Source organism: Girardinichthys multiradiatus, chromosome 12, assembly GCF_021462225.1.
Source record: "Girardinichthys multiradiatus isolate DD_20200921_A chromosome 12, DD_fGirMul_XY1, whole genome shotgun sequence".
Lineage (NCBI taxonomy): Eukaryota > Metazoa > Chordata > Actinopteri > Cyprinodontiformes > Goodeidae > Girardinichthys > Girardinichthys multiradiatus.
Genome location: NC_061805.1, coordinates 36396867 through 36409326, shown reverse-complemented (window position 1 = coordinate 36409326; position 12460 = coordinate 36396867). Strand labels below are relative to the sequence as shown.

General features: G+C 41.3%; 1 protein-coding gene across 4 annotated transcripts in view; it reads left to right on the top strand.

The window, feature by feature from the left end:
* rhobtb4 (Rho related BTB domain containing 4) overlaps window positions 1–12460 on the top strand; it is a 68308-nt gene that overhangs the window by 45137 nt on the left and 10711 nt on the right. For all 4 annotated transcript variants that reach the window (XM_047381143.1, XM_047381146.1, XM_047381144.1 and 1 more), the window contains 4 exons: window positions 5090–5275; window positions 8231–9050; window positions 9352–9571; window positions 10315–10433. In XM_047381143.1, the coding sequence (XP_047237099.1) occupies window positions 5090–5275; window positions 8231–9050; window positions 9352–9571; window positions 10315–10433 (1345 nt within the window). The remainder of the gene's footprint in view (window positions 1–5089; window positions 5276–8230; window positions 9051–9351; window positions 9572–10314; window positions 10434–12460) is intronic.

Genomic DNA, 12460 nt, shown 5'->3' with positions numbered 1-12460 from the left:
ACATGCCTTGTTAGAATGAGTTGGGGAAAGGAGTAACTGCTGGAAAATAGGTTAAACCCAATGTAACATGAGGTAGGTTATTTTGTTTCCCTTTTTATTTTCAAGCAAATCTATTAGAGGAAAACATTTAACAAAATAAACTAATACTTTGCAGAAGTATCATTTGATTTAGTTTCTCCCATTCAATCATACCTGCTTTAGGTTTCTCATAAAATAAGGTTCAGTTGTCTTAGTAGGTTTTTGTGGCATTTGCTGATTTACATCATGTACCTAAAGCCACAGTTTGCAGGCTACAAACAATCAAAATGATCTTATTGTACAAGGTTATCAGTCAAGAAAAGGATGCACCATGGCAAACTAAAGACAGTCATCAATACGTGAAAAACTGGAATATCAATGACAATACTAAAACTGGACCTTTCTCCATAATTGATTAAAAAATAAGACCTAAACTGATCAGGAAGACAGCCTAGAGCCTGGTAGCAACACTACAGGTCCTTCTCAAAAAATTAGCATATTGTGATAAAGTTCATTATTTTCCATAATGTCATGATGAAAATTTAACATTCATATATTTTAGATTCATTGCACACTAACTGAAATATTTCAGGTCTTTTATTGTCTTAATACGGATGATTTTGGCATACAGCTCATGAAAACCCAAAATTCCTATCTCACAAAATTAGCATATTTCATCCGACCAATAAAAGAAAAGTGTTTTTAATACAAAAAACGTCAACCTTCAAATAATCATGTACAGTTATGCACTCAATACTTGGTCGGGAATCCTTTTGCAGAAATGACTGCTTCAATGCGGCGTGGCATGGAGGCAATCAGCCTGTGGCAATGCTGAGGTCTTAAGGAGGCGCACGATGCTTCAATAGCGGCCTTTAGCTCATCCAGAGTGTTGGGTCTTGAGTCTCTCAACGTTCTCTTCACAATATCCCACAGATTCTCTATGGGGTTCAGGTCAGGAGAGTTGGCAGGCCAATTGAGCACAGTGATACCATGGTCAGTAAACCATTTACCAGTGGTTTTGGCATTGTGAGCAGGTGCCAGGTCGTGCTGAAAAATGAAATCTTCATCTCCATAAAGCTTTTCAGCAGATGGAAGCATGAAGTGCTCCAAAATCTCCTGATAGCTAGCTGCATTGACCCTGCCCTTGATAAAACACAGTGGACCAACACCAGCAGCTGACACGGCACCCCAGACCATCACTGACTGGGTACTTGACACTGGACTTCTGGCATTTCCTTCTCCCCAGTCTTCCTTCAGACTCTGGCACCTTGATTTCCGAATGACATGCAGAATTTGCTTTCATCCGAAAAAAGTACTTTGGACCACTGAGCAACAGTCCAGTGCTGCTTCTCTGTAGCCCAGGTCAGGCGCTTCTGCCGCTGTTTCTGGTTCAAAAGTGGCTTGACCTGGGGAATGCGGCACCTGTAGCCCATTTCCTGCACACGCCTGTGCACGGTGGCTCTGGATGTTTCTACTCCAGACTCAGTCCACTGCTTCCGCAGATCCCCCAAGGTCTGGAATCGGCCCTTCTCCACAATCTTCCTCAGGGTCCGGTCACCTCTTCTCGTTGTGCAGCGTTTTCTGCCACACTTTTTCCTTCCCACAGACTTCCCACTGAGGTGCCTTGATACAACACTCTGGGAACAGCCTATTCGTTCAGAAATTTCTTTCTGTGTTTTACCCTCTTGCTTGAGGGTGTCAATAGTGGCCTTCTGGACAGCAGTCAGGTCGGCAGTCTTACCCATGATTGGGGTTTTGAGTGATGAACCAGGCTGGGAGTTTTAAAGGCCTCAGGAATCTTTTGCAGGTGTTTAGAGTTAACTCGTTGATTCAGATGATTAGGTTCATAGCTCGTTTAGAGACCCTTTTAATGATATGCTAATTTTGTGAGATAGGAATTTGGGGTTTTCATGAGCTGTATGCCACAATCATCTGTATTAAGACAATAAAAGACCTGAAATATTTCAGTTAGTGTGCAATGAATCTAAAATATATGAATGTTAAATTTTCATCATGACATTATGGAAAATAATGAACTTTATCACAATATGCTAATATTTTGAGAAGGACCTGTACAATCTAAAACTACATTTAGGAGCTAAGACCTTATAGAGGATGTGTTACAGTCTGATGGAACCATGCTAGAACTTCAAGCCACTATTCAACAAAAGAACAACACAGAACATCACCAAAAGGAAACCATATCCACACTGAAATGTGGTGATGCGTCATGTTCTGGGGTTAGTTTTCTTCAGATGCAGTATTTGTTAAGTTGCATGAAAACGGGAACAGTTTTAAATACAAGTCTGTTTAAGCTGAAAACCTTTAGGTCTTTGCAATAAAGCTAATAATGAAGAGAGATTTTAGTTTTTAGAATAATTTAGAGTCCAAAAATACATCCAAGTAATGCCAGAATTACTTCATCAGAAGAACAGTTTATCTTTGGAGATATATATATATATATATATATATATATATATATATATATATATATATATATATATATATATATACCCATATATATATATACTGGAAAGGGTTACTTTCTGGATAAGCCGTAGTAATAATCCTTTTGAAAAAGTGCCAATGGGAGTTTGCGTGGCTGTGTGTGTGTGCACCGTGATTTCAGTTCCTGCTGTTGTATATTGTGTCCTTGGGAGCTTTTCAGAGATTATCCTGGTTAAAATAAAGAGGACTGTGAAATCAGAACAGCAAACGTATCCCAGCTGAATGTGTCTTAAGTCAAATGAGGCATATGAACTTAGCTATCTAACATTAGGTTCCCTTCATCTATGTGGTCAATCAAATTACTCCAAAAAGCCTCTTCAAGAATGTTCCAATATTGTTAAACGGAAGTAAAACTACATTTCTTCAACAGCACAGACTTTGTTGTCTAATAAAACATAATTCCTGGTGTGTAGGTATTTTCCTCAAGGAAATGAGGCATATTTAACTGTTGCATAATGCTGCTGTCAAGTTCAGCCAATGATTTACTTCACATCTTCTGATAAATACTGGATGCTTGGCAAATGTCAAAAACTGCAATATAATATATTTACAGGGGTTGGACAATGAAACTGAAACACCTGGTTTTAGACCACAATAATTTATTAGTATGATGTAGGGCCTCCTTTTGCAGCCAATACAACGTCAATTCGTCTTGGGAATGACATATACAAGTCCTGCACAGTGGTCAGAGGGATTTTAAGCCATTCTTCTTGCAGGATAGTGGCCAGGTCACTACGTGATACTGGTGGAGGAAAACGTTTCCTGACTCGCTCCTCCAAAACACCCCAAAGTGGCTCAATAATATTTAGAACTGGTGACTGTGCAGACCATGGGAGATGTTCAACTTCACTTTCATGTTCATCAAACCAATCTTTCACCAGTCTTGCTGTGTGTATTGGTGCGTTGTCATCCTGATACACGGCACCGCCTTCAGGATACAATGTTTGAACCATTCGATGCACATGGTCCTCAAGAATGGTTCGGTAGTCCTTGGCACTGACACGCCCATCTAGCACAAGTATTGGGCCAAGGGAATGCCATGATATGGCAGCCCAAACCATCACTGATCCACCCCCATGCTTCACTCTGGGCATGCAACAGTCTGGGTGGTACGCTTCGTTGGGGCTTCTCCACACTGTAACTATCCCGGATGTGGGGAAAACAGTAAAGGTGGACTCATCAGAGAACAATACATGTTTCACATTGTCCACAGCCCAAGATTTGCGCTCCTTGCACCATTGAAACCGACGTTTGGCATTGGCATGAGTGACCAAAGGTTTGGCTATAGCAGCCCAGCCGTGTATATTGACCCTGTGGAGCTCCTGACGGACAGTTCTGGTGGAAACAGGAGAGTTGAGGTGCACATTTAATTCTGCCGTGATTTGGGCAGCCGTGGATACAATCCAGGTTAGCACCCGAACATCCCTTTCAGACAGCTTCCTCTTGCGTCCACAGTTAATCCTGTTGGATGTGGTTCGTCCTTCTTGGTGGTATGCTGACATTACCCTGGATACCGTGGCTCTTGATACATCACAAAGACTTGCTGTCTTGGTCACAGATGCGCCAGCAAGACGTGCACCAATAATTTGTCCTCTTTTGAACTCTGGTATGTCACCCATAATGTTGTGTGCATTTCAATATTTTGAGCAAAACTGTGCTCTTACCCTGCTAATTGAACCTTCACATTCTGCTCTTACTGGTGCAATGTGCAATCAATGAAGACTGGCTACCAGGCTGGTCCAATTTAGCCATGAAACCTCCCACACTAAAATGACAGGTGTTTCAGTTTCATTGTCCAACCCCTGTATATATATAATATATTGTCCTTAGGCTACCTGTGATGATTAATGTACCACATGTTACATAAGTCTGAGTATTCATTTGCTATTGATGCTAAAAGTCCTGCGTTTTGTGTTGTTTTAGAGGTTGATGAGTTACAAATAATATATATTTTTTGCCTTTTCAGCAACAGTTAATGATCCACCCCAAACATTACCTAGAAGTAGGCAGGCATGCACCAGGTTGTCATTAGTGATGTTCTGTTAAGTGCTGCAGTCTGCCTGTTTAAACACGTTGGATGGGTCTGATTGTGAATGCAAGTCCAGAACTATTTTTAGACCTCTGTTTTGTGACTATTGTTGCTTTCAAGGTCTTAGGGAGATTTACGCAACAGAAAGAAATAGGCTCGAGCCACACAAATGACCAGCCCAGAGGCTTAGACTCACATTGTGACCCCCTCACAAACACACCTTCTAGCCTCCACATAAGCACTGCCTGTGCTCCCTCAATGCCTTGCAGAAGCTGAACAAGCTTCCTCCATATGCACTTTGCACAAGTTTTAATACAAACTGACAACATGTTCCATGACTCAGCAGTAGCCCTTTTTTTTGTTTCTCTCTTTTCTGTTCCCATACATCCTTCAAAGCCCAAATGCCCTCTTTTGACTGACATTGCCTGCTTATGACGGAGCAACTCAGCTCCCCTCTACCCACTTCTGTCTTTCCTGTCTCTTATTTTGTTTGTAGATAATTTAAAAAGTTTTCTCTCTCATCTTTCCCTGTAGGTCTGATGTAGTGGTACTCTGCTTCTCTCTGGCTAATCCCAATTCCCTGCGCCACGTTCGCACCATGTGGTTTCCAGAGATCAAGCACTTCTGTCCCCGAACACCCATCATCCTGGTCGGCTGCCAGCTGGATCTGCGCTATGCTGACCTAGATGCAGTTAACCGTGCAAGACGGCCATTAGCAAAGTGAGACGCCTTCCTCATTATGCATTAGCAATCATTCTGAGACACAGCCGGTCACAATGTGGCTTTCAACCTTGCTTGTTTGTATATTGCAAGCTGTGTCCGATGCTGCTCAAAAACAGGTTCAAGGGATTCCAGTGGGACCTTATTCTTATTCTCACATTGTGAGTTATTTTCAGCTTTCAGTCTTAAGTTCACACCAACCATCAATTATATTGGTTAACCTGAAATAAAGTTCAGCTGTCATAGTGGGATTTTCCTGACTTCTCCACATGTATACCCTTTAGCTAAAGCCAGGATTTTCAGAAGCATTACAAAAGACAAGAAGGATCTCAGTGATCAAAGGTATCAGTCTGCAAAAAGACTGTTCCACAGTATTATGGCACAATGAAGACATTTATTGCTAATTTGAGAAAATGTGAAACAGTAGTTACATTACAAAAACTGGACATTTCAGAATCAGAATCAGAATCAGAAAAGCTTTATTGCCAAGTACGTTTTTGGACATACAAGGAATTTGTTTTGGCGTAGTCGGTGCAATACAGTACAAATTAAACAGTACAAACATATCTACAATATAATATAAATATAAGTCCAGTATTGATGAAGAGATGAGACTAAAACTGGTCATGGAAATTGCTAAAAGGCTTACAGCAACACTGAAGGAGCTGGAGGAATTTCTACATGTGACAACAATGTCCTACAGGGGTTGGACAATGAAACTGAAACACCTGGTTTTAGACCACAATAATTTATTAGTATGGTGTAGGGCCTCCTTTTGCAGCCAATACAGCGTCAATTCGTCTTGGGAATGACATATACAAGTCCTGCACAGTGGTCAGAGGGATTTAAAGCCATTCTTCTTGCAGGATAGTGGCCAGGTCACTACGTGATACTAGTGGAGGAAAACGTTTCCTGACTCGCTCCTCCAAAACACCCCAAAGTGGCTCAATAATATTTAGAACTGGTGACTGTGCAGACCATGGGAGATGTTCAACTTCACTTTCATGTTCATCAAACCAATCTTTCACCAGTCTTGCTGTGTGTATTGGTGCGTTGTCATCCTGATACACGGCACCGCCTTCAGGATACAATGTTTGAACCATTCGATGCACATGGTCCTCAAGAATGGTTCGGTAGTCCTTGACAGTGACACGCCCATCTAGCACAAGTATTGGGCCAAGGGAATGCCATGATATGGCAGCCCAAACCATCACTGATCCACCCCCATGCTTCACTCTGGGCATGCAACAGTCTGGGTGGTACGCTTCGTTGGGCTTCTCCACACCATAACTCTCCTGGATGTGGGGAAAACATTAAAGGTGGACTCATCAGAGAACAGTACATGTTTCACATTGTCCACAGCCCAAGATTTGCGCTCTTTGCACCATTGAAACCGACGTTTGGCATTGGCATGAGTGACCAAATGTTTGGCTATAACAGCCCAGCCGTGTATATTGACCCTTTGGAGCTCCCGACGGACAGTTCTGGTGGAAACAGGAGAGTTGAGGTGCACATTTAATTCTGCCGTGATTTGGGCAGCCGTGGTTTTATGGGATTTTGGATACAATCCGGGTTAGCACCCGAACATCCCTTTCAGACAGCTTCCTCTTGCGTCCACAGTTAATCCTGTTGGATGTGGTTCGTCCTTCTTGGTGGTATGCTGACATTACCCTGGATACCGTGGCTCTTGATACATCACAAAGACTTGCTGTCTTGGTCACAGATGCGCCAGCAAGACGTGCACCAATAATTTGTCCTCTTTTGAACTCTGGTATGTCACCCATAATGTTGTGTGCATTTCAATATTTTGAGCAAAACTGTGCTCTTACCCTGCTAATTGAACCTTCACACTCTGCTCTTACTGGTGCAATGTGCAATCAATGAAGACTGGCTACCAGGCTGGTCCAATTTAGCCATGAAACCTCCCACACTAAAATGACAGGTGTTTCACTTTCATTGTCCAACCCCTGTATATTCTCTATATACCCATTTGAAGGACTAAGGCTGTGAGAAAAAGCATTTTCTTACAAGGAAATATCAAAGCCTGGGTAAAATCTCCCAAATATCGGTGGGACAATATGTTATGATCTGATGAAACTTACCTTAAAGTTTTGGCAACACATTCAAATAGTATGTTTGGGACAAAACACAAGAGAGCACCATAGCAACAAATAAACATGGCAGTGGCAAGGTTTCCTTCTTAAGATGGAGATGGGGCTTTAATCAAGGTAAAGGAATTTATGAATGGTTCCAAATTTCAGTCACATGTATTACCCCATTAGAGGAAAATTAAAGTTTACAATCCTACAAAGAACTGTAGACAATATATGCCTTCAGAATCTGTTACATTTTCATAGATTTTACATGGGAGAATGCAGAAATGTGGCATGCTAATATAGATTCCTGTCAAATAAAGCTGAATACTGAAATTGAATTAAAAGGCAGTTCAACAAAGTTTTAGTTTAAAGTCGTGACCACTTAAATAATTAGGTTATTACAAGTTTTTAATTTATTTTACTTTTATCTTTCTAAGAAATGTGTTTGTTTTTCAGGTTAAAATCCCAAAAACATTTTAATATTTTATATATTTAACCTGAATATGAACTTTTTTGAGACCCAATGTAATACAAACACAAAAAGACAAAAAAGTCTAAATGTAAGGAAAGAATAGCTTTTCGCAGAGATACCATGGTGAGTAGGACCAATAGATCTTAGTTGACATGATAAGAGAAGAACGTCAATAATACAAAAAAAAAAAAAGAAATAAAGCCAACCATAAAAACTGCTATCACTGTATTTACAGCATTTGTGTTTAGTGTTTTTGTTGAGGAATGTTAAATGGTCTCCATATAAAATGTGCACCAGCTAACTTATCTTTGCATGAATGATTGGTATTGGTATTATATAACTTTTACCCTACTTATTTGGTTGAACTTTATCATGTATGACTCACAGGCCCATCAAACCAACAGACATCCTTCCTCCAGAGAGAGGCCACGAGGTGGCAAAAGAACTTGGGATTCCTTACTATGAGACGAGCATTGTTGCCCAGTTTGGAGTCAAAGATGTATTTGACAATGCCATCCGTGCAGCCCTCATTTCCCGTCGACACCTGCAGTTCTGGAAGTCCCACCTGAAAAAGGTCCAGAGACCCCTTCTTCAGGCACCTTTCCTGCCTCCTCGACCACCACGCCCCATAGTGGGCATCCCTGACCCACCGCCCACACATGGCGAAGGCCCTGACTCCCTTTTCTGTCAGCCTCTTTGTGCGGATGTTCTTTTCCTTTTGCAAGGCGGCTCCAATCGTGTCTTTGCACACAAGGTCTACCTCGCTACATCCTGCTCCAAGTTCTACGATCTCTTTACCCTTGACCTCGGTGGGTTGATTTTTGGGGTACTGGGAGAGGAACAGGATAACAAGGAAAATACAGAGAGTGGGGAAGAAGATGAGCAGAGCAGGAGAGGAGCCAAAGAGCAAGCCGGGCGCACTAAGAGCCTGGACATTGATAAAGATGGGGCAGAAGGAGGAGTGCGGGGCCTGAATCGACCTCAGCTGCTTCAGCAGGGATCTTTGAGGACTTCCCAGAGTGATAATGCCCTCCCCTCTCGAGCCCAGTACACACTGGGAGCAATGGGAACGGGCAGAGCCCTTTCTGGATGGGGAAGGGGGTTTCTTAGTGTGTGTCTGGAGCATGTTGATGATCCCATGACCAGACGGCCTCGTCTCATGACTGTGGTTGCCATGGATGCACTTATACAAGAGGAACCATTTAAGGTAATTCTAAGTATTTGCTCCATCACAGATTTCCTCTGTTTTTGCTTTTGTAGTCACATTTGTTTTTCAGATCCTCAAACTAATTTTAATATTAGACATAGATAACCTGAGTAAATGTAAAATCCAGGCAAGTGAGGCTTCTAATGCTTTAGATGTTGTTTTGGGTAAGTAAAATGTAATTGACTTGAAACATTTAAGTAGGACAAAAACAGAAAAAAACAGAAGAAATGCCTATGAATGGTGCAATACATGCCCTTTACGTTTCCAGTATATGTGACCTCTGGGTTTGATGCATTTCCAGGCAGTACTTCAGTACCTCTACACAGGCAGTCTAGACGAGAGCCAAGGTGATCTGATGCAGGTGGCCACCATTGCAGAGCTGCTTGAGGTGTTCGACCTTCGGATGATGGTGGCCAATGTTCTAAACAGAGAGAGTTTTATGAACCAGGAGATCACAAAGGCCTTCCACGTCCGCAGAGCCAATCGCATCAAAGAGTGCCTCAGTAAAGGGACCTTTGCTGGTAAACCACAAAATCAGTCTTTAAATACTGCAAGTCTTTATGTAGCATTTGTGTCATCGCAGATGTAATGCCCTTCATGTTGCATCTGTAGAGAAAGGCCCCTGTTTGTCTCTGTGTAGGAGCATTGATATAGAAATGGATGGTGGAGTTCATGAGGGGTTAGGCTGAGAGTGTCAGTCATCTCTTGACTTGACTGCCTGTTGTGTCGGTATGCTTATTTTGTGATCCCACTAATCTATATACTGTCTCATTTGTGTAGTGTGATGTCTCCCTTTAGTGCTGTCTTTGTATGAGATGTCCAACTTTTCTGAACAAAACTTGACATTTGTCTCTCTCTGTGCTGTCTTTGTGATCATGCTGATTGTTGTTCCCTTGAAGCATATATGAGTTTTGATTAAATAAATTAATACAAATGTATCTAAGAATGTAGCTTATAGTATTGTCAAAACACTAGCATAATCACTTTGTTTTTTCAGTTCTACACCACTCTGTTTAACAGAGCTCTTCAATGTGCTGCATAGATCGCTACTCTGCATCTGCTTTCTTTCCCATACAATGAGTGGAGAGCTGTTCCATCTCCCCGTCAATTTATCTCTCTGTCTGTCTACCTGTGTCCATGTCTCTTTGTGTGTCTGTCTGGCCCTCTTGCTGCCTGTGTGCGGTCTGGGCGCCCGCCTCGTTCTGTAGTTTGGGCTTCTGTGGCATTCCACGAGATGAACGCTTTTTTCCCACCCCGGTTTCAGATGTGGTGTTCCGGCTGGATGACGGCTGCCTCCCGGCCCACAAGCCCCTGCTCATCTCGAGCTGTGACTGGATGGCCGCCATGTTCCGTGGTTCCTTCAAGGAGAGCTACATCGAGGAGGTGAGTTCATCCGTGCAAGACAGACCTCTGGGATACAGGTACCTTTAAGTTTATAGATGGGATTAGATTAGTCTGGATCCTAAATCCTGGAAAACTAAGAAACCAGGAAAGCCAGAACTGTCTCTATAGAGAAAAGGCCTATTGCATTATATGTTCCTGAACTTTTACCCTATGGAACCATTAATCTGGAACAAATAATCTCTTCTGAGATGTTTGCTGTGTGCGTTTCCGCCTCTATACAGTACTGTACCTTTCTGTGGAAATAAAGTAGCAGCTGATTTATAGATCCTTACTTCTTCTATAGCTACTGCCGGCATCAGTTTTGTTGCTTCGTACAAAAACAAGAGTAAGCAGAAATAATAAAACAACATTCACTTTAAGTTATTTTGAACCTGTTAATCTTAACTTTCAGTTGTACAGTGTAGATACTGCCAACACAGCATTTAAATGTAGTCATTCTTGCAGCATCAATCAGCCAAGGAGACAATGGGAGAGTAGATTAAATAGAGGGAATAAATAGACCAATAAATCCAATTTGTCTGTATATTTGTTTGATTTATTTGAATATTTTTTTGTAATTAAAACTGAATTGTACACTAAGTACCTTAAGATGACATTCATTGTTAGTTGGTGGACTATAAATAAAGTTAATTGAATTAAATTCAGAGCCATGTCTAAAATGCCGCAGACAACTTTAAAATCAGATGACAAAGCATTCATCTCAGACTGTATCACAGCGGTTACAGTCTAAATGTTTAGTAAAAACTCAAACTTTGGGGAAATCTATGCTAATCTCAATTTTAAATTAATGGTGCCTATCCTGACATCCTGTGTCAGGATGTATTTATTTTTGGCTTATTTTTGGAACTTAAATGGTTTAAAACCCTAGAGTTTTTAGTTTCACTCACTCAAGGCAACTGAAAGCAGATGAAGGATAAGCATGTATAGACAATGGATGAATGGATGGATACAATATGGTAGCAAAAATTCAACCAACAGGAAATTATTAGCAATGTTGCTATACATAGCTCCACCCAATAAAGGATAAATCAGAATATACCAACCCTCTATGATGGCCTTTTTCTGGAGTTAAAACCTATTCTGATCATTTGGTAATGCTGTGGTAGTTGCAGTGACAATAGAGGAGCGGTAAATGATAGTGCCACAAAGCTTCCTTGGTTCGTGGAAAAAGCACCTGCAATTGAAACGTGCCTTATGTCACACAGAGTTGTATAGCTCATAACATTTGATAACAGAGGACGTCTGATATATGGTAAATGTAGCAGAGTAACTGGGATAAGGTTTTTTTTTTTATTTTGGTGACCGCAACCCACAAATACTGTGCTCTGACTAAGCCTCATTATCAGGCTGACCCACTTGCCTTTGTTTCACACCTGGGTGTTTTTAAACATCTGCAAATAACCACATCTCTGGATGACATAATCAGAATACCCAGACGTAAGAACTCAGGAGTGAACACATCTATGCACTTTAGAACTTTTTGACTTACTGTCTAACACTTTAGTAGTTTTTTCACCTTTAATTAAATTGAGGTGTAACATGTCATTGTAAAAATCTGTGTCACCATGGTAGATTCACACATATAAACACACATGCAGAGAAATGTTTCCGGACTCTGGCTTCCGGTTGTTCTCTGACGCTATGTTCTATACCTCAATAAAAACTACAGCCACTTTTCTGACAAATTGGTGCAAGGGGCCTCATTTTTATTTGGTGGTTTGTAAACGTGTTGTTCTTTATAGTGGCTGTTTCCTGTGTTAAGTGTCAAGCTGTTGGGTTATTAAACATGAGCTTTATTTAGAAACATTGAGAAATATGTATAAAGGCTCCAACTACTAATAGCTCTAAAAGGGTGCTTCTCGTAAAGATAAATAATACCTCTTCAAGCAAGAAGAGTCCCTATTCAGAGACCAGCATTTCCCATGAGATGGTTCCAGTTACATCTGGCGTGCTCACCCGTAAGGCTCAGTTTCTTGTGGTGAGGCATGTGTGCCTGACCTGACCTA